General features: G+C 34.9%; 2 protein-coding genes across 5 annotated transcripts; both read right to left on the reverse strand.

The window, feature by feature from the left end:
* Positions 1-1,619: 1,619 nt before the first annotated feature.
* gltpb (glycolipid transfer protein b) lies at positions 1,620-5,597 on the reverse strand. The gene is made up of 5 exons (XM_052118011.1): positions 5,495-5,597; positions 4,442-4,500; positions 4,180-4,313; positions 3,792-3,942; positions 1,620-1,802 (listed from the first exon to the last, which is right to left on the reverse strand). The coding sequence occupies exons 1-5, from the start codon at positions 5,595-5,597 to the stop codon at positions 1,620-1,622; spliced, it is 630 nt and encodes a 209-aa protein (XP_051973971.1).
* An 873-nt stretch (positions 5,598-6,470) lies between these two features.
* On the reverse strand, positions 6,471-25,032 carry git2b (G protein-coupled receptor kinase interacting ArfGAP 2b). Of its 4 annotated transcripts, none has more exons than XM_052117631.1 (20): positions 24,842-25,032; positions 24,115-24,248; positions 23,476-23,588; positions 23,274-23,379; positions 22,240-22,326; positions 21,890-22,020; positions 20,784-20,878; positions 20,612-20,657; positions 20,359-20,407; positions 20,078-20,150; positions 18,413-18,510; positions 18,176-18,287; positions 15,754-15,896; positions 15,131-15,283; positions 14,248-14,457; positions 13,497-13,586; positions 12,569-12,651; positions 11,328-11,507; positions 8,602-8,665; positions 6,471-8,463 (listed from the first exon to the last, which is right to left on the reverse strand). In XM_052117631.1, exons 1-20 carry the CDS (start codon positions 24,894-24,896, stop codon positions 8,284-8,286), a joined length of 2,202 nt encoding a protein of 733 aa, XP_051973591.1. In that variant the 5' UTR covers positions 24,897-25,032; the 3' UTR covers positions 6,471-8,283. The 4 variants fall into 4 exon arrangements, 3 of the variants coding, with proteins under 3 accessions (XP_051973591.1, XP_051973589.1, XP_051973592.1); XM_052117629.1 differs by having other exon boundaries at positions 20,359-20,410; XM_052117632.1 differs by lacking the exon at positions 13,497-13,586 and having other exon boundaries at positions 20,359-20,410.
* Positions 25,033-25,785: the final 753 nt, after the last annotated feature.

Raw genomic sequence — 25,785 nt, forward strand, 5'->3', positions numbered from 1 at the left:
ATGCCTTTGAGATGCAATGCTTTTTTGGCTTTACTTTGCATGGAAAAAAAAAAATAATTCTAATGTGTCATTGCAAGTGCCTCACTGTGACCTCAATTTGTTTTCAAATTCAAAATAATTTTTTGTTGTAATCATTATTATGCCACAAATGCTGTCTATTGACCTTAACTTGTATTGAACCTGGAAATTTCCTCAAAATCACACTGTGCTAGCTGACAAAGCACTCTCATAACGATCCATCCATATATGCCTTGCCTGCTCTACCGAAACATCAGTTTACTCATTGCTTTATTTATTTATTGTTTTTTTGTTCGCTGTGGGACATAGGCCCCTTTTAATCCTTGCATTAACATGCGTTTCATATCCGGATAGTATCTGGATATTCTTTTGTTCCCTGTTTAATCCATGTCTTCTGAAGTGATCCAATCGGTTTTGGGTGAGAACAGACCAAACTAAAACTCTTTTATATATCTAAAACAGAAGTCTCCTTGGCAATCATGATTCCAAGCTCGATTACACATCCTAGCACCACCTAGCACTCTGTGCATGCGTCAAGCACTAGGAAGTGTAATCAAACATGAAATCATGATAATGTCACAAGACTGCAATGGCAAGATGAAAAAGGAGTTACATTTTGGTCTGTTCTCACCCAAAAACAATTAGATCGCTTCAGAATACTTGGATTAAAACTTTGGATTTTTATGGATTACTTTTATGATGCCTTTATTTGCTTTTTGGAGCTTCAAAGTTCTGAACCCCATTCACTTGCGCTTGCGTTGACCTACAGAGCTTAGATATTCTTGTAAAAATCTTCGTTTGTGTTCTGCAGAAGAAAAAATGTCAAACACGTCTTGGATAGAATGAGAGTAAATGATGAGAGCATTTTCCTTTTTGGGTAAACCATTCCTTTAATGCTAGGTGAATGGTTAAAAAAAAAAATGAGAAAAGCGCCATAAACATTATCATTAAAATAATATTTTTTTAATTATCATTAAAAAAAATTCCAGTGTCATGTGATGGCTTTGTGTGAGGGACAGATACAAATACAAGCCTTTATACATCTGCCGTAACAGTCAGATCCCACTCTCCTCTTTTAAACGTTACAGCAGCTTTGATGTTAGTGATTTCAAGTGTCGTTTGGAATTTTCATAGTACTTATTTGAGGAATAAATGATTGTGAATGTACTTGTAACTGCTTGTTACATCTTTTACATTGTTGGTTGGTTATATTTTTGTTATATTATTGATTAGGTTTAGACATAGGGGTGGGGTTAGGTGTTCAGAATATCTATTTTAAAGTGTAATGTAAATAAAATTATTCTGACTACATTTATCTGCCAGTTACGTGTTTTATATTGTAAAAGGGCCTTGTATTTTCCCCATCTGTTTCAACTGACAAAAGGCTATGTGGGAAATTAAAAATAGCAAAGTTAATTAAAAATATGTATTATCTATCTACTTTTGAATGATGCATGCAGAGTATATTATTTATCTGATATAACAACACAATAAAGCATAAAACAGTCAGTGATGACTCATGATGAGAGGGCCCTATCAAACATTTTTCACATTGTCTATAAAAACTGTGCTGCATAGTCAAGGCCACCGAGAGAGATGTTTCAAACCAAGTAGTCCAGTTCAGCATTCATTGTGGAATACATTTCATAAATGGCATCCACATTTGCTGTGAAATTTATCAAGAACTGATTAACTTTTGCTAAGCAATCATCCTCTGCAACTTCTTGATCCTTGGATAAAGCTTTTAGAAAATCTGACCGGCATGGTGCAGCAAATAATGCAGCCTATAGTGGAAAAAAGAAAAAGTAATTATTTTCTTATTCAATATGCCATTTTTATTCACAGCATATCTTGGGAAAGTGGGGCCTCATTATGTCAAACAGATATGGGCTAATTTTTGTCTCCGTTAAAAGGCCCATAAAACATACACAGCAAAATTATTTGGATTATATATATTTATACAACAGTTCCTTGAATCTGATGGAACAAGAGGCGTTGCAAATTTGTATCACTTCACTTGTGTTTGTGGCATTCCAAACCAGGGTATTGAGAGCAGTGCAGAGAGCTAGAAGTTGGGATTCTATTCATCGCTGTAACATTACTTTTTTATGCCAGTAGGCGGCGACAAATGGCCAACAAAATAGTGTCAAAAACACTGTAAACACTGCATCTGATTTTACGTACTGTCAGAATATGTATTGCATTTGACAAAGAATGAAGTTGGTTGTTAAAACTGTATGTTATTTAGGTACAATCTATATCTATATATATATCTATATCTATATATATATATATATATATATATATATATATATATATATATATATATATCTATATATATATATATATATATATATATATATAAAGATTTATGCATTTCTGTGGTCCTATGATTCCGGCTTTGCAGAAAACACAGACAGACATTTGATTTTCCGCCAAAATAAAAGCTCCATTAAACTATATGCATGAAATAAAAATTTATTAAAAAAAGTGACAGAAATATATTGCTTCTGTATAGTAAAAATGTAATATTCAATGTAGTATTAGTAGTAGTAATAATAGTAATGATAATAATAATATCTCAATAATAATTATATTGTATTTAAGAAATATCTCCAGCAAGAGTTTCATTACTGCTAATAATATGAAATAATAATAATAAAATAAAAAAATGTGGGGTTTGGATTGTGAGCAGCAGTATAGATGCTCTTCGTTTAATAAAAATATTGCAATTAGGCAGTTTTTTTTAATGATAAATTATAATTAAACTTTAAAACCCGGAATTTAGAGAAAATAAAATGGAAAACACAGAATATAGGAAAAAATAAAAAATGGGCCCTATGTTTCATTTTCATAAAATATCATAAAATTGAATCGTGTAATTTACGACAAAATTAGATTAATAAAACTTAAAATACGTAAATTTTACAATTTTATTTTGTTAAAGATTATATAGATTGAAATGCATGAATTGAATATCTTTTTATTTTATTTATTTATTTTTTGAGTGATACTCAAAAAGGGGACATACTTAATTTATATATGTGAACATTGAACGTGGCTCAAATATATGACTTAGTAACAACAAGGTAAAAATTATTGTTTTGTTAAACAACTACTAACCACAAGGAACAACTTCTTTGGTATATATAGTATTAAAAAAGAGACACATTTTTTAATAATATAATTATTCAGCATTTTAAAAATGACATCATCTAAGCTCCTGTGAGATTATAGTAAAGTGTCCGGTTAATGCACCCTCCAGAATCTCACCGGATGTGGTAGGTCATCTGGGTATTTCTTACCTACTCTTTTTTCAATATTGAGGATTCTGAAATACTATTCAATTGCCATACTATATTAGAGAAATGTGCATATTCTGATGCAGGATGTCAAAACACTGATTTGTTCACACACAAAACACCACTAGAGAGAATCTGCATTGTCTATTAGTGAGCGGGGTTTCATGAAAGTCAAAACATCAACATTATCACTCCATTATAACTCAGAGCAGGATTCTAGCACTCTACAGCTGCAAAATATTGTTAAACTAGCAGTTTTGGCATTACTTCTGATCATTATTAAGAGATGCGACAGACGCAGGTAATCACACACGCTCAACCGCTCTTCATCACACTTTCTCTCCCGAGCAATCATGCTGATATACAAAACAACAGCACTATTCATTGTGTGATATTGCTTAAATATACTCTGTTTCAACTTCTTTGGGATATATTTAGAATAGCTCATTCCAACATGCTGAAAACACCCACCTTGAAAACCTTCTGAACTATCCAGCCATGGTACCTCTTGAGGGCTTGGTCATAAGCTTTAGAAATATTGATGCGGATAAGATTAGGATTGTTCTCATCTCTCTCACCATCAGCTAGACTTTGAAGTAAAATCTGAATAAACCGCAGACCTCTAAAAGAAAAAGAACAGTAAACTGTTCACAGAGCAGCACTGCCAAACAATATATGATCAATTATAAAATGTACAGCATGCTTCTATTAAAGTGATTTGTTTTTTAAATTAATTTATAAGTAATTAAGGCTGGAGGAACAACCCTATAAAAGGGGATTGTTATTGTAAAGTTAGGTTTTTGAAGTCATGCCTTGATGAACAAAACTCAAATTGTTCTGATTCATGAGAACTAATTACCTCTTTAACCACATAAGCGCCAACGTGGCTCCAACTTTTGGCCACTCTGAACCATGGATGCTTTTCTCTGCTGACAGTATCTGCTGAAGCGTCTCATGCTTCACTGGATCTGATTCATAGACAGCTTTAATTTTCTTGTGAGAATTGGGAAGAATTCAGAAGACTCTTCAATATTTTTTTATGTAATTTGATACAGACGTTTTCTTTACAAAAAGAGATAATACTAATAATTAATAATGCATAAAATACATTTTAAACTTACCGTGATATTTCCATTTATGTCAGCCTTAATTGGGGCAAAAACTTTCGAGCCAAGGCAATCTGAAAAAGAAAAAATTACTAAACCCTGTCACTATAAAGGACTAATGGTCTTGCTTTAAAAAATCAAAAATTTGAACAATTTGAAATGTCTAAAAGTTCATTTTCATAATTATTGGTCCAGAATTTTGTAACATTCTTCAAATGAAATAGCTGATAAATTTGTGTCATGGTAGCAGTGGAGTTTAATATAATGTTTGCGAATAATATGAATATAAAGAGTAGGCAAATAAAAAAAAGAAAAAAAAAAGAAATGTGCAAATGTTGTATTTAAAAATGATTGATTAACAAAATAATAAATTAATCAATCATTTTTAAATACAACATTAAACTATAAATTTGCACATTTCTTTTTTTTTTTTTTTATTTGCCTACTCTTTATATTCATATTATTCGCAAACATTATATTAAACTCCACTGCTACCATGACACAAATTTATCAGCTATTTCATTTGAAGAATGTTACAAAATTCTGGACCAATAATTATGAAAATGAACTTTTAGATCTATTTATAATCTGTAGATCAAGCTGATGCTTGAAGTCAGTTCATCTGCTTGCTTTTTGTCTACTACAAACATTTCTAACTCACAAAAAATGTATTGCATACTGTGTATTATACCATATACTATTTTAATTAGTACGCAATATACCTCTTTTGATAGAGCAGTGCACAATACAGGTATATGTAATTTAGCGCCGCTGTGAGGATGAAAGTGGTATTGAAGAACATATTTATTCTAAGCTAATGGAGAGAACATGACCGTCTGTCCACTCAATATTGAATGACCTCCCATTTGCTTTTGACAAATTAGAATACAATGGCATTAATAAAAAGCCTCGGATTCAATGTCTAAAATCAACTTCGGTGGCTACACTGGTCTTTCTTTTGATCGCTCATAATTTATTTTATTTTTTTCAAATAATAATAATAATAATATTACTATATATATATATAACATTATTTAACCATAGGTAGCCTACAAGTTCAGGACTCACCGAAAAAAAGCGGAACATGAGAAACCGCCTCCAAAAACGTCTTAGTGACGATCTCGTTGGTGTCAGAGAGCGGCGCGAACTGGATTTCCAGTAAAAGTGTCATCGCAAAACATGAAAATGAATAAAAAGTATTGAAGGCTATTAGAGTGTGTACGGGCGCGTAGCTTCGTTTCTCATTTCAACGGCGTCCGGTGTGCAGTGACAAATATTCAACAGGTATGAGAGTAAAGTGTCAATGAGACCCGACTAGTGAAGGAAAGAGCAGACAGTCCTCAGCTTTAATAAAACATGCCTGCTTTTCAAATGCTTAGTTCCTGCTGAGAAACGACATATTATGACATGTTTTTGATTTAAACAATTAAACGAATAACTATATAAAAATATATGAATATGGTTATAAACAAATATTTTTATTTTAAATATTAGTCATCAATATATATATATATATATATATATATATATATATATATATATATATATATATTTAAAAGTAGCCACCCCCTAGATTAGAGCTCTGCACACTCAATGGTGATTTTTCTAATGTATTAAAAACTTTTAAAAAAAAATAAAAAAAAAGCTTCATAAACATAGCTTAAGTCAAATGTTTGAACACACTTGAGTGAATGTATGTTTCTCATGAATCTTTTGATCTAAAGGTATAATGATTGATTGATAGCTAGACAGGAAAGAGTGATTGACATAAAGAGTGATATAGATAGAAAGAAAAGAATGATAGAGACAAATGGATAGATAGAAAAGTGATACAGTAGATATATAAATAGTAGGATAGATCTATATGATCTAAGTGACAGACAGACAGTTAGATAAGAGTAATAAATAAATAAGCTTGACTTTAGACATAATCCTACAAGTATGAAAAAATACCTTTGAGAATGTTACAATACGTATCAAGGTTTTTAACACATAAACATATATACATTAAAAGTACACAGGCTGTAGCTTGATTACAGTTAAAATGCTGTTTTATTATTTAGTAACAACACTCATGGAAGCAGCATCAACTACATGATGTTTATCCCATATGAAGGCCACAGAAGGTAGACGCATGAATACACATCCAATAGCAACAGGTGAAAGAAATACAAAGACAAGATTTAACTCACACCAGATTAGTTGCATACATAATTGACAACCAGCAGCTTACATATATGATAACTTGAATATAAATATAATACAATGTGTTAAATAATACAATGCAATACCACATAAACCCAGAATCACACAGCAGCTGGTGGCCATTAAGCAATTGTTTGCTATTGGTATTTTTAGGCAACACATGAACACATTCTTTGGACAGACAAGGTAACAAATGAACATATCACTTCAATATAAAAGATTATTCATGGTCTTTTTTCTTTTCCAGTTGACATGAATAAACTGCCATATGAAGGCGTTTTAGTTCCACCTTTTGAATAGATCATTGAATAGTTTGAAATGGATAAATACATTATGTTGTATTTGAAATGTTTTTATTTTATTATGTTTTCTATTTTCCTTTAAATCAATCTGTTTTTATAACACTCTGTTATTTTGTTTGTTTGACCTGTAAAGCACTGTGGGTCAACTTGTTTTGTATTTAAATGTGCTCTATAAATATAGGTTGACTTGACACCTTAAAATAAAAAATTTGTAATTATGTCATAACATTACAAAAATAAAGTCTCAATGACTTGAAACTAATCTCATAACAGGCCTTTTACAAGAATAAAGTTGTGACCTTATGAAATTGCAAGGCCTATTATGAGATTATTATAAAAATAAAAAAAATACTTTATTTTAACGTGGTACTAAAACGCTGTCATACTGCCATTTTTCGATGACCTGGATGAATGAAAACCTTCACAGATAATCCTGGAATTAAACTGCATAGAAATAAATCAAATTACAGAGAATCTCTAATCAGGATAGCAATGAGAAAAAAATTTAATCATTATTTTTGTGAAAATATTTATAAACATAAGATACACACTGACATGACATGTTTGCAGCCCTCACTAGGTGCACTACATATCACAACAGAGTGCGTCGTGTGAGTAAGTATATATATTGAGTTTATAATTGACACCCAAACACACATACTGTATGAGTGATGTACAGCTCACATCTTAAAGCACTTCATTATAAGACTACACGCTCTGAATACTTAAAACAATGGTAACACCAGGAGTAAGGTAGCATTTTGCAGCAAGGCAAAAAGGTATTTATTGCACAGGAAATGAGGCATTTTGCACCCTCACATCTACGTCACTATCACGTTGTGAGTGAGCTGTTATCAAGACAACGAAACACTACACCATATGAATTTCAGCAGTAGCCGAGTCCAACGGTAAAGAACCAGTTGATGATTTTCTTTTGTGTGAAACTGAAACAACTCATCTGGTATTTATGAAATGTGCTGGTTTTAAATGAATACATGCCTTGTTTTGTTTATACATACACAAACGCAAAAGAGACATTGTTATAATCTGTTAATTAGCACCATGGGAAACAAATAAAATGTGTGTTTCATTTAAAAAAATTAAGCTAGTACAAAAAGTGAGCCACAGCTTATCAAGGCTTAGTGCCTTGCAAGTTAAGTTAGTCTATGTAGAAAGCTGCATACATAAAAAAATACTTGGAATAATACAGCAAAGACAAACTAAATTGTGTTTTATGCAGAAACATAACACACCACCAATAATACTGTTGCTGTAAAACAGGAACAAAGCAAATAATAAATGAACACTGTCATACACAATGGACAGAAAAGGTGCTCAGATACTCATAAGTCAGGTACTGTCTTTGGTGGTTACAGTAACTAGCTGTTTAGCAGCCTTCGCAATGTCATAGGCACACTGAATAACCTGCTGCGAGTCATGTGTTGGGGCCTTTTGACATTCGCCCTGCAGACGACTGGCACTGGACGTCAGCAGACGCAACGACCCGCAAACCATCTCAGAACTTGGCCTCTGTGTCGGGAGACATGGGAAAGGTGCATTTCAGAGCACTTTTACCCAAGTGTTTACTCTACATTCAACACTAGTACATGATATGATGGGTTATTTTTCCATTATGGCAAAACATTTACTTGTAGAGTGAAGACTTACCTTAGGAAATAATGTGGCCATTTCTGTCACTGCAACAAGAATTCTTTCCGAACACAGGACAAAGCTGGGACAAAGGAAGACAAGGAATATTGTTCTGTAGGGAACTAAAATGCAGGTAAGACTAAGACATGGAATCTAATAAAGTAGATTAAATGCTTCATTTAATATAATTAGGATGCACCGAAATTAACAGTTTTGGATGATACAATACCGATTTTACAAAAAACTATTGGACGATACTGATATTTTGCCACTTACCTTATTTTGTCATCAGATCACTGTTTTGCTCAGAAATTATGTTTTAAAAATGTACAAAGGGGTACAAAAGCTTTTTGTTGCTCTAAATACAAACAATTCCCATTAAACACGGACTTGATCTGTTGAACACATGACAGGCCAACATTTTAAAGAGAGCCACAATGAAAGATAAAAAAAATATAAATAAATATAAATGCATGATGATTAATGTAAAAAATGATTATTTTGTACTTCTAAAACATTTTTGCACTTCTGTGTTTGCAGTTCAAAACAAAAGCTCACGTTTTACAAGTTTGTACTGTATAAAATAGAACTTCATATTATGCATATGTTGGGCAATTCCACGTAAATGTAAAAGTTACCAAAGGAACAAAACACAATAAAGATATTTTGTGGCATAATGGATAATAGCAAATGCCATCCAGACCGCTAGAGGGTGCCACTTGCTTACACAATGCTGACTGAATCACTGCATGCATTCGATTTTCATGGTTTAGTATTGGTGTAAGGCCATATTGCAATTTCAATCGTAACTCAATCAATCGTGTATGGATACCATACCAATGTCTAAGAAGTAAAAGCTTGCTGGTTTCAAAGCGTTTTGCATTATTTTACCTGTAGGTAAGTGCTGCTTTCAGAACTGTCATGTCTGTAAGAATGGTTTTTCCTCATTAATGTGAGAACAAGTATGATTTTAAACTAAATATTAAATGTTCTTAGAAGTGCCAACCCTTCTACATTCTGTGTCTATCATTATTTCTGGTTTGTGCATTTTAAATTTGTTTTTACAAAGTCTGATTATAATGAATTATAAATAAAATTTCTCATGCTTAAAACAGATTTGCAGATGGCTTTAATTTGGTCAATAATTGACTAATAAATATCGGCAACCGATAGCCTACATCGGTGCATCCCTATATTTACTGTAAGTGAAATGTATTAAAAATGTATTAAAAAGGTGAAATCTAGGCCATGTAAAACATTGGTCTAACCATCCTCACAAAAGCTAAACACACACTTAAATATACCATATTTACACATACTAATTTAAAAGAATATTCCAGGTTTATTATAAATTAAACTCCAATGACAGCATTTGTGGCATAATGTAGTTTACCACCCAAAAATATTGTCTCGTTCCTTATTAACCCCCCCCCCCCCCCCAGCAAAAATCATTGTTACCAAAAAGCGAATGGGGCCAATTCTACATGTTCAGATGCACACTGTTGCTAAAGTATAGGCACAAGGTGTAAACATTATACATGTTAACATGATTTTAGTGGGATAAAATAATTATATTTACTTTCTCTGTGTAGTTATGTCCAACATTACAACTTTATACATCCTTGATTTTATCACACTAAAGTCATGTTTACATATAATTTGTATGTTTTGGGGTTATACTTGTGGTTTGCTTCTTTCCTTTTGCTTCCATTGTCAGTGCCTTACCGTAACTTTAATTTATTTATTTTTTAAATAAATGAGCTACGAGACAAATGTAGGGTTATGGATATGGTCAACCCCCATGCACACTATATCAACCTTCCACAACACACTATCATTGTGGCAGTCAGTTTCGCATAGGGAAGCTTCACTCCAATTTTATTCTGAAAATGTAAAATCTTTTCTTAAGAGTTACAATTCAGATTCAAATCCACCATGGGGAAACCAAAAACACAGTGATCACTAACCATTTCACTTTATTTTAGACTGTGAAAAGACATTATAAAATTTATTTTATCTAATTTTAGATAGTTAGATAATGACATTATCTTATTTTCAAGTTAGCCGTTGCATAGAGAGCGTAGAAAGTCTGGGTGAGCTGAAATGCTAACCTACGGTATCGTTTTCCCATTAATGCATAATGATTGTTACAGATCTACCAGCGTAGGCCAAGCAACAAAGACTCAGTGTTCAAAAAACTGGATCCAAATAACTGTTTATCCATTCAGTGACATACTGTTTTTCATCCTAATGGTGCTTTTCTGAATCAAGTGTGTAAATATTTTTTTTAAAGTAAGGATAAAAAAAACGTTCTCCTATCCCAGGTTATTATGCAGAGCAACTATAAGTAAGCCATTTGTAGGCAAATTTCCCCACAAAGTGAAAACACTGACTCTGTGGCTCTTTCAGAACTTAACATTGTTTGTTTCAAAAATCACATTTTCATTAAAAAACATGAAACAAAAAATAAGAAAAATAAATTCAGTAAAACCAGCAGAAATAAACAAAATATGAGCAATTACTGAATCTAGATAAATTTATATTTCCATCTGAAAGCTTCTAGGAAATGTCCCAGCTGAGTTTGGCACTATCCCATCACTTGGCAAACAGACAAAAGAGATACGGTTTCATGTGGACTGAGTATCATCAGAAAGCTGGGCTCTTATTGGAGACTGAGTCCTATTACATGTTTCAGTGTATGGCACCATGCCACTAACCTACCAAGGCTGACTTACTTCCCTTACCTCTCATGCTTATTATCCTGCGCAGCTCTAAGTAATTCCTGGATGTTCTTAGTGATCAGCTCTGTTTTGCTGATGACATCCTCAGTACATGGTAAAATGGAGTCACACGCAACCTCAGATGGGCTTTCTGTACCGTCGCCTGGCCAGCCGCTCCCTCGGGAGAGGTTACTCTGCGTAGACCTGTGGGGAATGTGGCAAGAACCAGCCATCATTTCATAATTGTACCAACACACACACACACACACACACACACACACACACACACACACACACACACACAAACACAATTACAACAGTGGTTCTCAACTGGTGATTCATGACCCAAAAATGGCTCACAATTCTGTTCTGGAAAGATCGCCGACAGAAAGAAAAAAAAAACTGCTGATTTAACGGATTCATTTAGTGTGATTTATTATATAAAAATGAATGTGCTGAAAATATAAAATGCAATAAATCATAGATAATAAATTCCGTAATAAAATCTCAATATATTCATGCTTGAATTACATGTAACTGTGTTTTTACGAGCCGTGTTAGCAGGCGCAGTCAGTCGCCTCAACAAACCTTACAAGCAGCAAAGTCACAGAATAAAAGATGGTTACACAGGATGTGCTCTTGACAGCTGAACGAAGCACAACAGAATGCTGGTAATTTTGAGATGCGATTTTCACTATGATTCACCTATGATGCTGAAAACCAGTGAAGTGTCCGCCTGACACACAAATATACAAGAATACAAAACGCTGCAGTTGACTGTACTTGTATGTTGTAGTTGTGGAATGCTATGGTAATAAAACTTTTGTTTTACCATATCTTTTGTTGTTGGCGTCAAAGCCTGTAATTGCAAACAAACTCTATTGGTGCAAATTAAAGTAATTTAGTATAAATAAGCCACATTAGGCGCATGCCAGCATGAACAAGTTGAACGATATTCATCAGTTCATTCTCAAGAACCATGAGCAAAACTAGGCAAAGTAAAAGGCATAATAATTTATTCTAATGTCTATTTTTGTACGATAGGTAATAGTTAGATTTGCCACATAATGTACGATATCAAATATTAAGCAAGGTATAAGACATACATACATTCTTACGTTTACTTTTGTAGAATAAGCTGAGATAGTTATCCACTCGCCTCCTAATGTTCGGTATAAAATCTGGCTTCTGAAGCAAAAACAGTTGAGAACTACTGAATTACAATGCATATGTTTTTGTAACCACTGAGAAGTGAAAAGACAAACCCAGGATCTTCCAACGTGACATGGTTAAGTGTATTGTCATAGTCACTCTCTGGCATGTTGCTCTGGGCATCTAGGCTGGAGCCCTGTAAGAGTACAGCCATAATAAACTTTCTACAGGAGCAAAAGGTGAAACCTACTGACAATCATTGCTTTCTCAACAAAGTTTGAAGACACAGCATACCTTCATGCGTTTGGTGTAGAATCAAAACATCAGCATAACAGAGCTGTAAAGGAAGGCTAGAAGCATGCTCTATGCAAATGCAAGTGTGCAATTTGATTCTTAATAAGTGCTGTGTTGCGCTACTGAGGTGGTAAAAACCTCAATACTCAAGAGGGTGAAAAAGTTAGCTTCAAATGTCTGTACCAATAGTACCATAGTCTTTTTAGCAAGTTAGTGCACTGGCAGCCACCTTTGGAACGCTCTACGGCAGCTATTTGTTCTATGTAAACAAGCGGCATACAAGTACAGCTATCTACTTGAATGGGGAAAGTCTGAAATCTCCAAAACAGTTGGTCAAGATTACGATCATTTACATTTTTACATTATCCAAAGCAACGTACGGTGCATTGAATCTATACTGTTTTCCAGTCAGTCTACATGTAAACGTAGTGAGTCTGTTCACTGGGAGCTCGTGTAACTAGAAGCGACTGCGTTCGCATACTGCGTAAAGTATGTTTCAAGCCTTAGATATCAGAGAGCCAGTGACTGCTTCGCACATCCAGCAAAGTGGCGAGTAATGTTAATGGCTGGTATCTCGCTGTGCATGTAAATCTAGTTAAGATTAGTAATCCAGCAAAGGAACAAGAAGGAACATGTTGTCCCATTGGTTGCAACTGTTGGATAGATCTGAGGTTCATGCACTAAGTGAATGGGAGACAGGTAGAAGATAAATGCTTTCAACAGCCTGTTCACTGGGCAGTACTTCACCCTTTGAGTTCTCTCATCCCACGACCAGGACAGAGATGAGGGGAAGGAGGGAAGGGATGAAAAGGTGGTCACGGAGGGACCCTTGCCAATCTAGAAAGGGTTCAGATTACGTTTTAAGTGGGCAAAGGGATTTGTTTAATATAAATCCATAAAAAGAGAGGAAATGGGCTATCAAAACATACCTGTAGTGATGATTCACTGGGTTACCATCTGAGCTAACAGATTAAAAGGGATAGTTCACCAAAAAATGACATTTGTCATAATTTACTCACCCTCATATCATTCCAAGCCCGTATTACTAATTTTGTCTTATGCGGAACGAGAAAGTTTTCAGTGTATATACATTGGCAGCTATTTCATGTTTATGAGCAGTATGAGCACTAAACAACTCAAGAGCCACAGTGAATAAGCTTCTCTTATATTAATTGTGAATGTGCAACAGCAAGATTTGCGTCAAAAAATAAAAACATTTCAAACCTATTTTATGCATTTAGTAGACTTGTAATATGATGCACGGACTGCATGGACTACTTTTATGAAACTTATGGATTCTTTAAGCTTTAAAGTGACTCACTATCCATTACTATAGTTTTGAAAAGATCTTCTTTTGTGTTCCACAAAGAAAGGTTTGGAATGACATGAGGGTGAGTAAATTATGATTTCTTTCATTTTAGAATGAACTATTCCTTTAAAAAGGAAATTATAAAAATGGAACTCAAAGATTTCTAGCCATGGTTTTGTTTGTACTTACATTAGAAGGCAGTGGCTGAAGAATGAGGGTTGTTTCAGGATGGGCGGTCTCTCCTCTAGGGTGGTACTGCCTCAGACTGGAGCCGGTCTCATACATTGACATGGCTCTGCAGCCGCGTGGAGGTGCCCTGTGCGGAAGGTCCTGCGGCCTTGCTAAACTGTTAGGAGTTTGCCATTTCAGTGTGCTGTTCTCATTCTGGAGGGAGTTCAACTGAAACAAACCACACAATCAGACTCTACTCCAACTACAGGAAGCCTCTATCAGCTACATGGGCATCTAGCTTTTAATATAACAAAGTAAATGTCTACATGTGCTTTCGAGTTAAACAAAAGGATTCTGCATGACAGCATGGAAGACTATCCCCTTTATGTTAGCAGAAGTTTCCCTTTGCATTTGCATGTCTGCCGCAGATGCACTGCAAGAGAAATGCTCGCCCATCATGCAATCAATAGTGATTTACTTCTGCATGTTTTAGGAAGGATTGATTTCATGCCATAGTTTTAGTGTTCATTTCAGTATTTTTAGTGTACATCTTATTTGCTCCCATTAAACTGTATTTGTCACATCAATATTGCCATTATATCAAGCATTTGTCAACCTGAAAAACCCATATCTATTCAGAATAGTGTGGTTTGCCAGCTTGAATTAAACTTTTCAAAGCTATATACAGAGAAATTGCATAATTTCTAATCTTTCAGTTACACCAGTTTCATACACTAACCTGAAAACTCATCAATGTCACTAAGTTTCTTTCATTCTTGAAATAGTACAGAAACCTTCTTAACTTCTGTGTGTATAGATGTGATAAGTAAAAACAAAATTGTTGATGGTGCATGTATAAGTGCTGATGATGTGTGGTATAATGGCTCAGCAAACTTCTTACCTTGCCCTGCATGAGCTTCAGCTCTTCACTAAGACGACAATTGACCTTGAGGAGCTGCTGGATCTTTGCCTCAGAGGCATTGAGGGCACTTTTCACCTCCATGAACTCCTGCACAGTGATGGGGCTGTCTGAAAGGTCTGAAGATTCAGAACTCTGAGAAGCGAGAGATCACAGTTAGACCTGAACCGGCGCTAATTCAATTCAACATGAAATCAAAAGTGACCCTTTTAACTTTAATAAACATTCCTAGTCTTATTGCGCACAATTTAGCGGTGCACGTTATTCCAAAAGAAGGTTTATCTTCGTAATCTTTCAGCAAGTAATAATTTAGGCAGCTTCAGTCTCCACCATGTTCATTTCGAGGGTCAACTAGTCTTCAGAATCTGATACCTCAGCTTGAGCTTCCCTCTTACTTGCTTGAATTGGGCAGGTTGTGTGATGATGGCACCAAAGTAGCGTATTAAGAGCGGGTTTTAGGGAAACTCTGTGGGGCTATTGGCCCAACGGTGGGAATGCAGATAAATTTTGGTCTTCCTGCTCGAGGCTATTGGCCGTAGCTGACCAGTTGATAGCCCTGGCTCACACTGGCCCGATTGTGGAAACAAAAAAGGCTTATGATGTACCTTGGTCCGCTCGTCTTTTCCAGATGATGGTTCATGCTCAGTATCCTCATCTGAAGCCACACTGTCATAATCCGGTTGGTCAATCTCTGGACTTTCACTGCCGTGCCGGTTGCCAATGTCCTTCAGTATTAACTCAACATTATCTGGGTGGGAAAAATGACAAAGGCACAATTTTTACTTAATTAATCATACAAGGAATAGTGAACATTTTATAAAAAAAGTGCAAAGTCTGTCATAATTTACTACAAAATAGACAAAAAAAGCACTCTTACAAAGCTTTTATATAGGTTCAGAAGCTTTGGGATACACCGCATTTACAGTTGAAGTCAGAAGTTTACATAAACTTTGGTTGAAGTCATTAAAACACATTTTTTAACCACTCCACAGATTTAATATTAGCAAACCATAGTTTTGGCAAGTTGTTTAGGACATCTACTTTGTGCATGAAATAAGTAATTTTTCCAACAATTGTTTACAGACAGATTGTTTCACTTTTTTTAATTGACTATATCACAATTCCAGTGGGTCAGAAGTTTACATAAACTAAGTTAACAGTGCCTTTAACAGCTTGGAAAATTCCAGAAAATAAGGCCTATCGTCAAACTCAGTGCCTCTTTGCTTAACATCATGGGAAAATCCAAAGAAATTAGCCAAGACACCTACAAGTCTGGTTGCCATTTCCAAATGCCTGAAGGTACCACGTTCATCTCTACAAACAATAGTATGCAAGTATAAACACCATGGGACCAAGCAGCCATCATACCGCTCTGGAAGGAGAAGCATTCTGTCTCCTAGAGATGATTTATTTATATTTTTGATGCCATATCAGCAGCGATGGCTATATTCATGGCAAAGACAAGAGTGTTCAAATTAAACAATGTTTACAATAGTTTGACATTTTACTACAATAGTAATAATAACAATTATATAGAGTTTTTCAGTTTAGAATGTCTAAAAATTAGAGAGACCTTTTTAAAAATAACCATCAAAATATTTTCTGAATAAAAGCATTTTCTAATATCATTTAGATATGGACATTCTATCAAAATATGTTTTATACTCAAGAAAGTCTTGCATAGATCACAAACCGGTTCCTCTTCCCCTTTTAATAAGTACGAATGAATGACCAATTCGACATCTTGTATATACAACCTGGTCATATCCATTTTCAAAGAGGAAATAATAAACTCCTTGATTTAGTACTGGGTTCTCTCCAAGAGATGAATGTAGTTTGGACCTTGTAAAGACGCTCGAGGTAACAGGTAGACAAGTATCTATATCCACAGTAAAACAAGTACTATATCAACATAATCTGAAAGGCTGCTCAGCAAGGAAGAAGCCACTGCTCCAACTGCCATAAAAAAGCAGACTTCTGTTTGCAAGTGCACATGGGGACAAAAATCTTTCCTCTGGTCAGATGAAACCAAAGTTTAACTGTTTGGCCATAATGACCATCGTTATGTTTGAAAGAAAAAAGGTGAGGCTTGCAAGCTGAAGAACACCATCCCAACTATGGGGTTGGCAGCATCATGTTGTGGGGGTGCTTTGGTGTAGGAATGACTGGTGCACGTCAAGGTGCACTTCACAAAATAGATGGCATCATGAGGAAGGAAAATTATTTGGACATCAGCCAGGAAGTTAAAGCTTGGTAGCAAATGGGTCTTCCAAATGGACAATAACCCCAAGCATACCTCCAAGTTGTAGCAAAATGGCTTAAGGACAACAAAGTCAAGGTATTGGAGTGGCCATCACAAAACCCTGACCTCAATCAGATAGAAAATTTCTGGGCAGAACTGAAAAAGCATGTGCGAGCAAGGAGGCCTACAAACCTTACACCAGTTCTGTCTGGAGGAATGGGCCAAAATTCCAGCAAACTTTTGTGAGAAGCTTGTGGAAGGCTACCCAAAATGTTTGACCCAAATTAAACTATTTAAAGGCAACGCTACCAATACTAACAATGTGCATGTAAACGTCTGACCCAATAGGAATATGATAAAAGCAATAAAAGCTTAAATAAATCATTCTCTCTAATATTATTCTGACATTTCACATTCTTATAATAAAGTTGTGATCCTAACTGCCTAAGACAGGGATGTTATCTACGATTAAATGTTAGGAATTGTGAAAAACTGAGTTTAAATGTATTTGGCTAAGGTGTATGTAAACTTATGACTTCAACTGTATATAGTGAATATATAACGAGATCTTTACGGTAATTTTTTGTTCTTTTTGGAGCTTGACACCTGTGGCGGTCATTATGGACTGCTGCTGTATGGAAAAACTATGTGAAGATTATAAAAAATTCTCCTGTTGTGTTCCATAAAAAAAAATGGTTTAAAACAACATAGGCGTGAGTAAATAATAACAGAAATTTTTTCTTTCAGTTAATGAGGTAAAACGCAAACCTTAGACCTTTCATCACCTTTGATATTATCAGGAGAATTTCCTTGCTGACGACGTTTGGCATCAGTTAAAATATCAATAATCAACGTAGCAAACTCGTGTGCATTGAATCTCGCAAGCTTTTGTCGGCCCTGCAAAAAAAAAAAAAAAAAGAAAAAAAAGGACAATCATGCCATGAACAGATTAATACTGACTGATATCCAGTAACAGGTAACATGTGCTTTTAGGAAGTGTGTGCAAATCTTTGCTTAAGTACCTGATTCCTAGTTGAAGAATATTCAGGGTTGACAGGGAGGAAAGGTACCACTGTAGTGTCAGTTACCAATGTACTGTGGTTCTGAGTTGCAAGCCACACTAAAATAGCACAAGAATGACATAATTAAAACTATAAAGGTAAAAGCAGTATTTCCTGGGTTCCCCCTCTTTTTGATTAATTTATTTAATGACTTTTCATGTAATCAAAATAAGGAATTTAAACATTAAAATTCAGACAGATAATTAATCATTTAGACCAATTTGTGAATCGGTTCAACAGAAAATCAACTCAAAAGTATATATATGAATATTATATATTCATGAAAAATGCATAATCACTCTAGACATTTTATTTATTAGCATGACTTTTCCAGGCCCGGAAAACTACATTCATGACATGAGGAATACCATTTTCCTTGATTTTTTTCATAAGAGGTAATTTAACCAAGCTGCAAAAATGGCTCATTTGGAACTCGTGGAACTTGTGACGTCACAAAGACCAAATACATCTGCATATGCAGCCGATTTTTCCTTCATTGCACGTTGGCCCTACCCACTGGTGCTCAGTCAGTCACAAAGGTGAAGAAGAGAGAGATGGGCCTGTCATGGGAGATTCAACCAAAGTGGACTTACACAGGACACCTTCATGTGCCTGTCTGATTTTAAATGTTTTTCTACATAAACGTGCACAAGACAAATGGCTTTGACCATTATCATTCATCTCATGCCGCTTTTAAAAATGCAATGTCAAGTTATAAATCTAAAAAGGATCCCCCATAGTGTTTCATTCAGCTAAGCTGTCTTGCTGTTTTGGAATGCATCCTGGACCGTTTCTGCACCCATCTGTGCTATTTTTAATTGTTGGTCTTTTGTAAACATCATTGATAGTTTTGCTGGTTTGCACTCCATTTTAAGAGCGCTACAAGCGCAACTTTCAAAAACGCATCTCATTCTGTTGCTGCCATTGACTGGGAGAAACACCTGCATCCTGTGTGTAAACAAACCAGGCAAATGTGAGATGTGAAGACCAACGTCTCTGCTTTTCAGCGTGAATTGCTTGTGAAACAGTCACAATATGATTCCAGCTTTGCAAAGAAACTGTTATTGAAAGATTGGGCAGTTAAAAGTAATCGATTTCATCAATGAATTTTCATATGTCATGACTGTTTGACAGTTTATGCTGTGCTTGAGTGAACAGTTTGATACATTCAGATGAAACGTGTAGGGTGTACATTATGTGGAGTTTGAACATTTTCTGTGGATTGTGTTTTAAATATGCCTATATTGGAAGGACTGCATGATGTTAGCCAATCACAACAGTGGGCATTTACATTAAAGGGCCAGGTAGCTTAAAACAGCGTTTCAGACAGAGGGCCAGAGCGAAAAATTATTAGATATGAATAAATTCTGACTGTTTGGTGCAAAAAACACTTCACTAACATTACAAGTGGACCTCAAATAAGATAATACATTATTTAAAAAAATGGAGTATGATTGACCCCTTTAAAATGTCCTGACATTCCCATGTTTTCCATGACAGTGGGAACACTGTATTTCAGATTATGATCTATTTTAGGATAATACATGTATTTCAAGTTAGTAAAAGATAAAGGGAGATATGTTGAAAATTGAAAAGGCAGCAGGTAATTCATTATTCATTTCTAACCTCCATCTGTTTCTCTTCTGTCAACTTCATCGTAAACGTCCATGGCAAGTTCTTCAAACTGATGATTGCTGAGCTGAGAACAACAAAACAAGGCCATTACATAAACAGAAATTCTCAGGCGTCAAACAGATGGTGTAATGTATAAGATTTAATAATGCTGTCTGAGATCAAGAGTTGTCAATTATATTTTTATTCCTACATGTGTGGAGAGTTTGCCTTTATTTTAGATTTGACAAACTAAGGTTTGACTATAAAATAAAAAACAGTAAACTACAACTTACAGATTGAAGTTTCTTCTTTGCTGCTTTGGCCAATTCTGACAAATCAAGACTGCTGTATATAAAATAAGAAAACTGTTACCAACTTCTCATAAATTGTTCTAAGAAAGTGATCACTCACATGCATATCTGTACTTACACATTTCTTATCCATATGGAGCAAGACAAGAAAACAAATTATGTAATTAAAGATTCTATATATAAAAATAGACAAAAGTAATTATATACACAAGCATACAAAAAGAGCTTCTCCTACCTGTCTGCTAGTTGAGGAATTAGAAAGTTTTGACCGTTTTTATGATCTAAGAAAAATAAATCAAAATGCAGTGCATTTACAATATTAAAATCTTTGAAATACATGCTGTACAGTACAATTACAAAAATAATGATGAATTCACATTTAAAGCCATCATACTACACATACTGACCAGGCTTTCTTCCACACAGATAGAATGCTAGTCTGTCTGTCAGCTCAAACTGTATCTCCACCAGCCTGTCAGCGAGCTCCTGGTGTCCTGCTTGCCTGTAGCAGGACATTATAGGTAACATTACACATAGCACATAATATAATTTAATGTAAAATGTGTATATTAGTTGTATACTTTTGATTCAACTAGTTAATTCAGAGTGATTAGAATATATTTAAAAAATAATGCATTAAAAAACATCCGCAATGAATCATTCTTGGACTGTAATTAGGAATGTAAACATTTACATTTATTCATTAAGCAGACACTTTTATCCAAAGCGACAAAATGAGGAAGGATACAATATAAGCGATTCATCTTAAGGAGTAGTTACAAGAAAAGTACATCCAAAACAAGAGATTAGAGTGCAAACTAATATATATATATTATTTTTCTTTTTTATTAAAAAGATAGATAGTTCACCCGAACATGACAATTACTCACCCTCACGCCAACCCAGATGTAAAAAAAAAAAAGATTTTTAGCAAAATATCTCAGCTCTGTAGGTCCATGAATGCAAGTGAATGATGGCCATAACTTTGAAGGTCCAAAAGGCATATAAAGAGAGCATAAAAGTAATCCATATGACTACAGTGGTTAAATCTATATTTTCAGAAGCAATATGATAGGTTTGGGGAGGAAACAGATTAATATTTAAGTCCTTTTTACTATAAATCTCAATTTACACGTTCACATTCTTCTCTATTGTTTTGGGCGATTCGCATAATTTGTGCATATTGCCACCTATTGGCAAGGGAGGAGAACTTAAAGAGTAAAAAAGGACTTAAATATTGTTCTGTTTCTAACCCACACCTATTATATCACTTCTGAAAATATGGATTCAACCACTCTGCTCATCATTCACTTCCATTGTATGGACCTACAGAGCTGAAATATTCTTCTAAAAACCTTTGTGTTCAGCAGAAGAAAGAAACTTATACACATCTGGGATGGCACGAGGATGAGTAAATGATTCAACCTCGATGAAAAATGTCCATTAATTGAAAACCCAACTTTATGTTGATTTCTCAGGTTTGGCGTCTTGATTTGCCATGTGTTTCTCTCACCTGGCGTAGTCAATAGGTGTATTCCCAGAACTGTCCTGAGCTCCAGGATCTGCTCCATACACCGTAAGCAGCTCTGCCTGTAACAGCTGGCCTGCTTTAGCTGCCACATGTAATGGAGTATTTTCTTTCTCCTAAAGATAACAAAGAAATACATACATACATATTGGAATATTTCAAGATTGCAAAAACATCCGCTACGAATGTCCTGACAATATATCTGCCATACACCTGGCATGCAAAATATTAAAAAGCAATTCAGTTTTATTCTAAACTAAGTGAATAAATACAGAGAGCTCTATCTTTATTCTACCAACACACACAACAGAGAAGTAATTGGCTTTGAAACTTACAGGATGGAAATAGTTAGCCTGCGCTCCCAATGAAATCAGCCTTAGACACGTTTCCAAATTGCCGGTTCTCACACTTGCATGAAGTTGCTGAAAACAAGGGTGACGTGATGGTCATCAACACAGTTTATATGCATTATTTTGTGCTCTTGGTTATAAGACCTTTAAAGACCACACCAATCAGGTAGATCTAGATCTTAGATTGGAACCTGGGTTCCAGCTCTGAAATGGAGCAAGACCTATAATTTCATTCATCAGGATATACTTATTTCTGATGAGGAACGAGCTGAATTACACAGAAATTTGTTTCCTAATAATTAATAGTAGATGTGTAAAATAATCATATATCACCATTTTGTCCTTGATTATTAAGGCGCATAAAGGGATAGGTCACCCAATAAATCTATATATCTTTTTCTCACCGTCATGCCATCCAAGATTTATGACTTACTTTCTTCTGCTTAACACAAAAATGGATTTTTAGAAGAATATTTCAGCTCTGTAGGTCCATATAATGCAAGTGAATGGGTACCAACATTTTGAAGCCCCAAAGCATGATATGACTCCAGTTGTTAAATACATCTCTTAAATACATCAATATTTAAGTCCTGTTTTTACTATCAATCTTCATTTTCACTTTCACATTGTTCGATTTGCATTGTTCGTGCATACTGGGCAGGGAGTAGAATTTACACAAAAAATGACTTTGAACTGTTTCTCACCCAAACTTATCATATCACTTATGAAGATAAATAGATTTAACCACTGGAGTTTTATGGATTACTTCTATGCTGCCTTTATGTGCATTTTGGAAAATGTTGGTCACCATTCACTTGCATTGTGAGGACCTACAGAGCTGAGATATTCTTCTAAAAATATTAGTTTGTGTTCAGCACAAGAAAGAAAGTCATACACATCTGGGACAGCATATAAATAATTAGAGAATTTTCATTTTTTTGTGAACTATCCCTTTAACCCCCCCAACTGCAATAATTGTATTTTTTTTACTGCATAAGTTATATTCCAGTTTGTCTTACCTTGCTTAGGTCTTTGGCAGTGACACTATCATCTTCTCGACATGGCATAAGATGAACAAAAGCCAGCATTTGATATTTAGCCTTTATGAAATCCGTTTTGTTGGGGCTGAGAGAGAAGGTAAACACAATAATGTTAAACATATTTATACTGAGAGATGTACTTGACTCTAAATGTCATGATACATGAGACTCTATAGCTCACTGGACTCGGTCATGAGGGTTTGCTTTACGCTTTCCACTCATGATGGAAGATGGATCCAGAAGACTGTGTTCCCAGATTGAATTTGCTCCATTATCGTACAAGGACTTCACCATCTGTGGATAAACACCAAACAAAATTAAATAAATCGCACTAGTTAAACTTGTCGGTCCTTTAAACTCAACCACTTTCAATGCTGATTTATTTGCAATGTGTGATGCTGTTATTGCATATATACATTAGCAATAATGTATTTACACACTTAAGAATGTATGAATGTCACTGTGTTAGACAACAAAATATAGAAAAAAATTATGTGCATTTCTCAGAACAAACGTACATATTTATAGTCAGTTTTGCAATCGATGTGATTGTAGAGGTATGAAGTTTACATAAGTGTCCAGGCATAGTAACTACAGGTTTTTGAATGACAAAATCTACATTTAAATCACAACTGTGAAGCCGCTAAAGATACACACAAAGAATAAAAGAGAAGAATCAGTGGGTGATTGAGGGAAACTTTACAGACCGCTGTGTTATTTCTGTTTGAGGAACTGAGACACAATGCCTCATTTCCTCTTAATGAAACTCACTAAACATGGAAAGACCATCAAAACTAGAGAGTGTAGCATGGGTCTTCACCTGCAGCTGAGAGGGGGGCCACACAGTTTGGGTCAGGTGCCGGATTTGAGAACTGTGGCGACCCAGACCTCTGTGAATACTGCAGCATTCATCACAGATCAGAACGCCACGATTGATTGAAGCCCAACGAGCATCTGAGGAAGAGAATGAATAATAACAAATAAAAACATGGTTGACAGAGTGCACATCATATAATCCAATCATTAACTGCGGATCTCCTGGGATTTTCACCAAAAACTTCCAGTGAGTGGCAGTTCTGTGGACAGAAATGCCTTGTTGATGAGAGAGGTCAACCGAGAATGACCAGACTGGTTCGAACTGACAAAGTCTACGGTAACTCAGATAACCACTCTGTACAATTGTGGTGAGACGAATACCATCTCAGAATGCTATTCTGGGTTGGCGCGATTTTGGTGGAACGAGGGGGACCTACACAATATTAGGCAGGTAGTATTAATGTTGTGACTGATTGGTGAGGTAATTCAGCCTCATTTGGTCTAATCCAGATCCAAAATATCCCTAAAATGTGATTATTAAAGTGTAGAATTCCGTGTAGAAATATCTTTCTGAATAAATCCCAGTAAGATCTTAATAAACACAAGCATCGGGGCTGATTCGACCGCTACTCTTTATTTACTAATGAATGATTAAAAACATTTCCTCTTATAAAAGTAACGGATTGTGTGTTTCCGTTTGTCTTTGGTTTGTTTTGTTGCGTTTATCTTACCGGGAGCGCTGCAGTCCGCGCAGATCTCTCTGTTTCGCGCTCTAATTGACATCATACACGCCGATCTGGAAGATTATCTAAAGAATTCAATTGATTAACGCATTAATGCGGGAAAGGGACAAATGTGGAGAGGATGGGGTTTTCCTTATTCCTTCTTGTTTGATGCGGGGCTTTTTTTCCATTTCCTGGAAGAGGAGGAGATCAGGAGCCATGGGCGGAGAAATAACGGACGTTCTTCAACGAAACGCTCCCATTATTTAAAGATGCAGTAGCTTCTATCAGCCTCAAGGTGGAGACAAAACTAACAGAATTCAATGAATTAAACATCCAGGAATGCCATGTGAAAGTGAACACAACGTTCTAAGCCAGGGGTTTTCAAACTTTTTGATGTCAAGGACCCCCAATTATGACAATCACCTTATGAGGGACCCCCTTCTAAAATTTATAAAGGCTGCTATATATTTTGTGTATAAAGACCAGAGAAAAATTAAGAAAAATTGAATTGTGATATTATGAATTGAAGACAATTTAACTAATTAGCTTTTATATTGTTATTGTACTAAAGTCAAAATAAATTATAAAAATATTATCTGTAGGAATGCACCGACATATAATTATTTGTAATTATTGATTAAATTAAAATCCTCGGCTATAACCATCATTATAAACCTTGTTTTTTCATAAGGCTTCTTCTTACATTTTACTGCATCATAACAAAATACAGGAAATTTGAAAGAGTAAAGCATGTTGAATATCATAATTCACAATATGAATTTGTAATGTTCTATCATAATATGTAAATTATGCTCTATTTTTCAGAAATGCAAAAAGAGAAGTGCACAAATGTTTTAGAAGTGCAACAAAATTAATACATGAATAAATTCTCCGCACAGAAATCATCCTGTTATATATATATATTTTTAAATCTTTTAATCTTGTATTTA

The sequence above is a fragment of the Xyrauchen texanus genome, chromosome 44, assembly GCF_025860055.1.
Source record: "Xyrauchen texanus isolate HMW12.3.18 chromosome 44, RBS_HiC_50CHRs, whole genome shotgun sequence".
In the NCBI taxonomy this organism is placed as follows: domain Eukaryota; kingdom Metazoa; phylum Chordata; class Actinopteri; order Cypriniformes; family Catostomidae; genus Xyrauchen; species Xyrauchen texanus.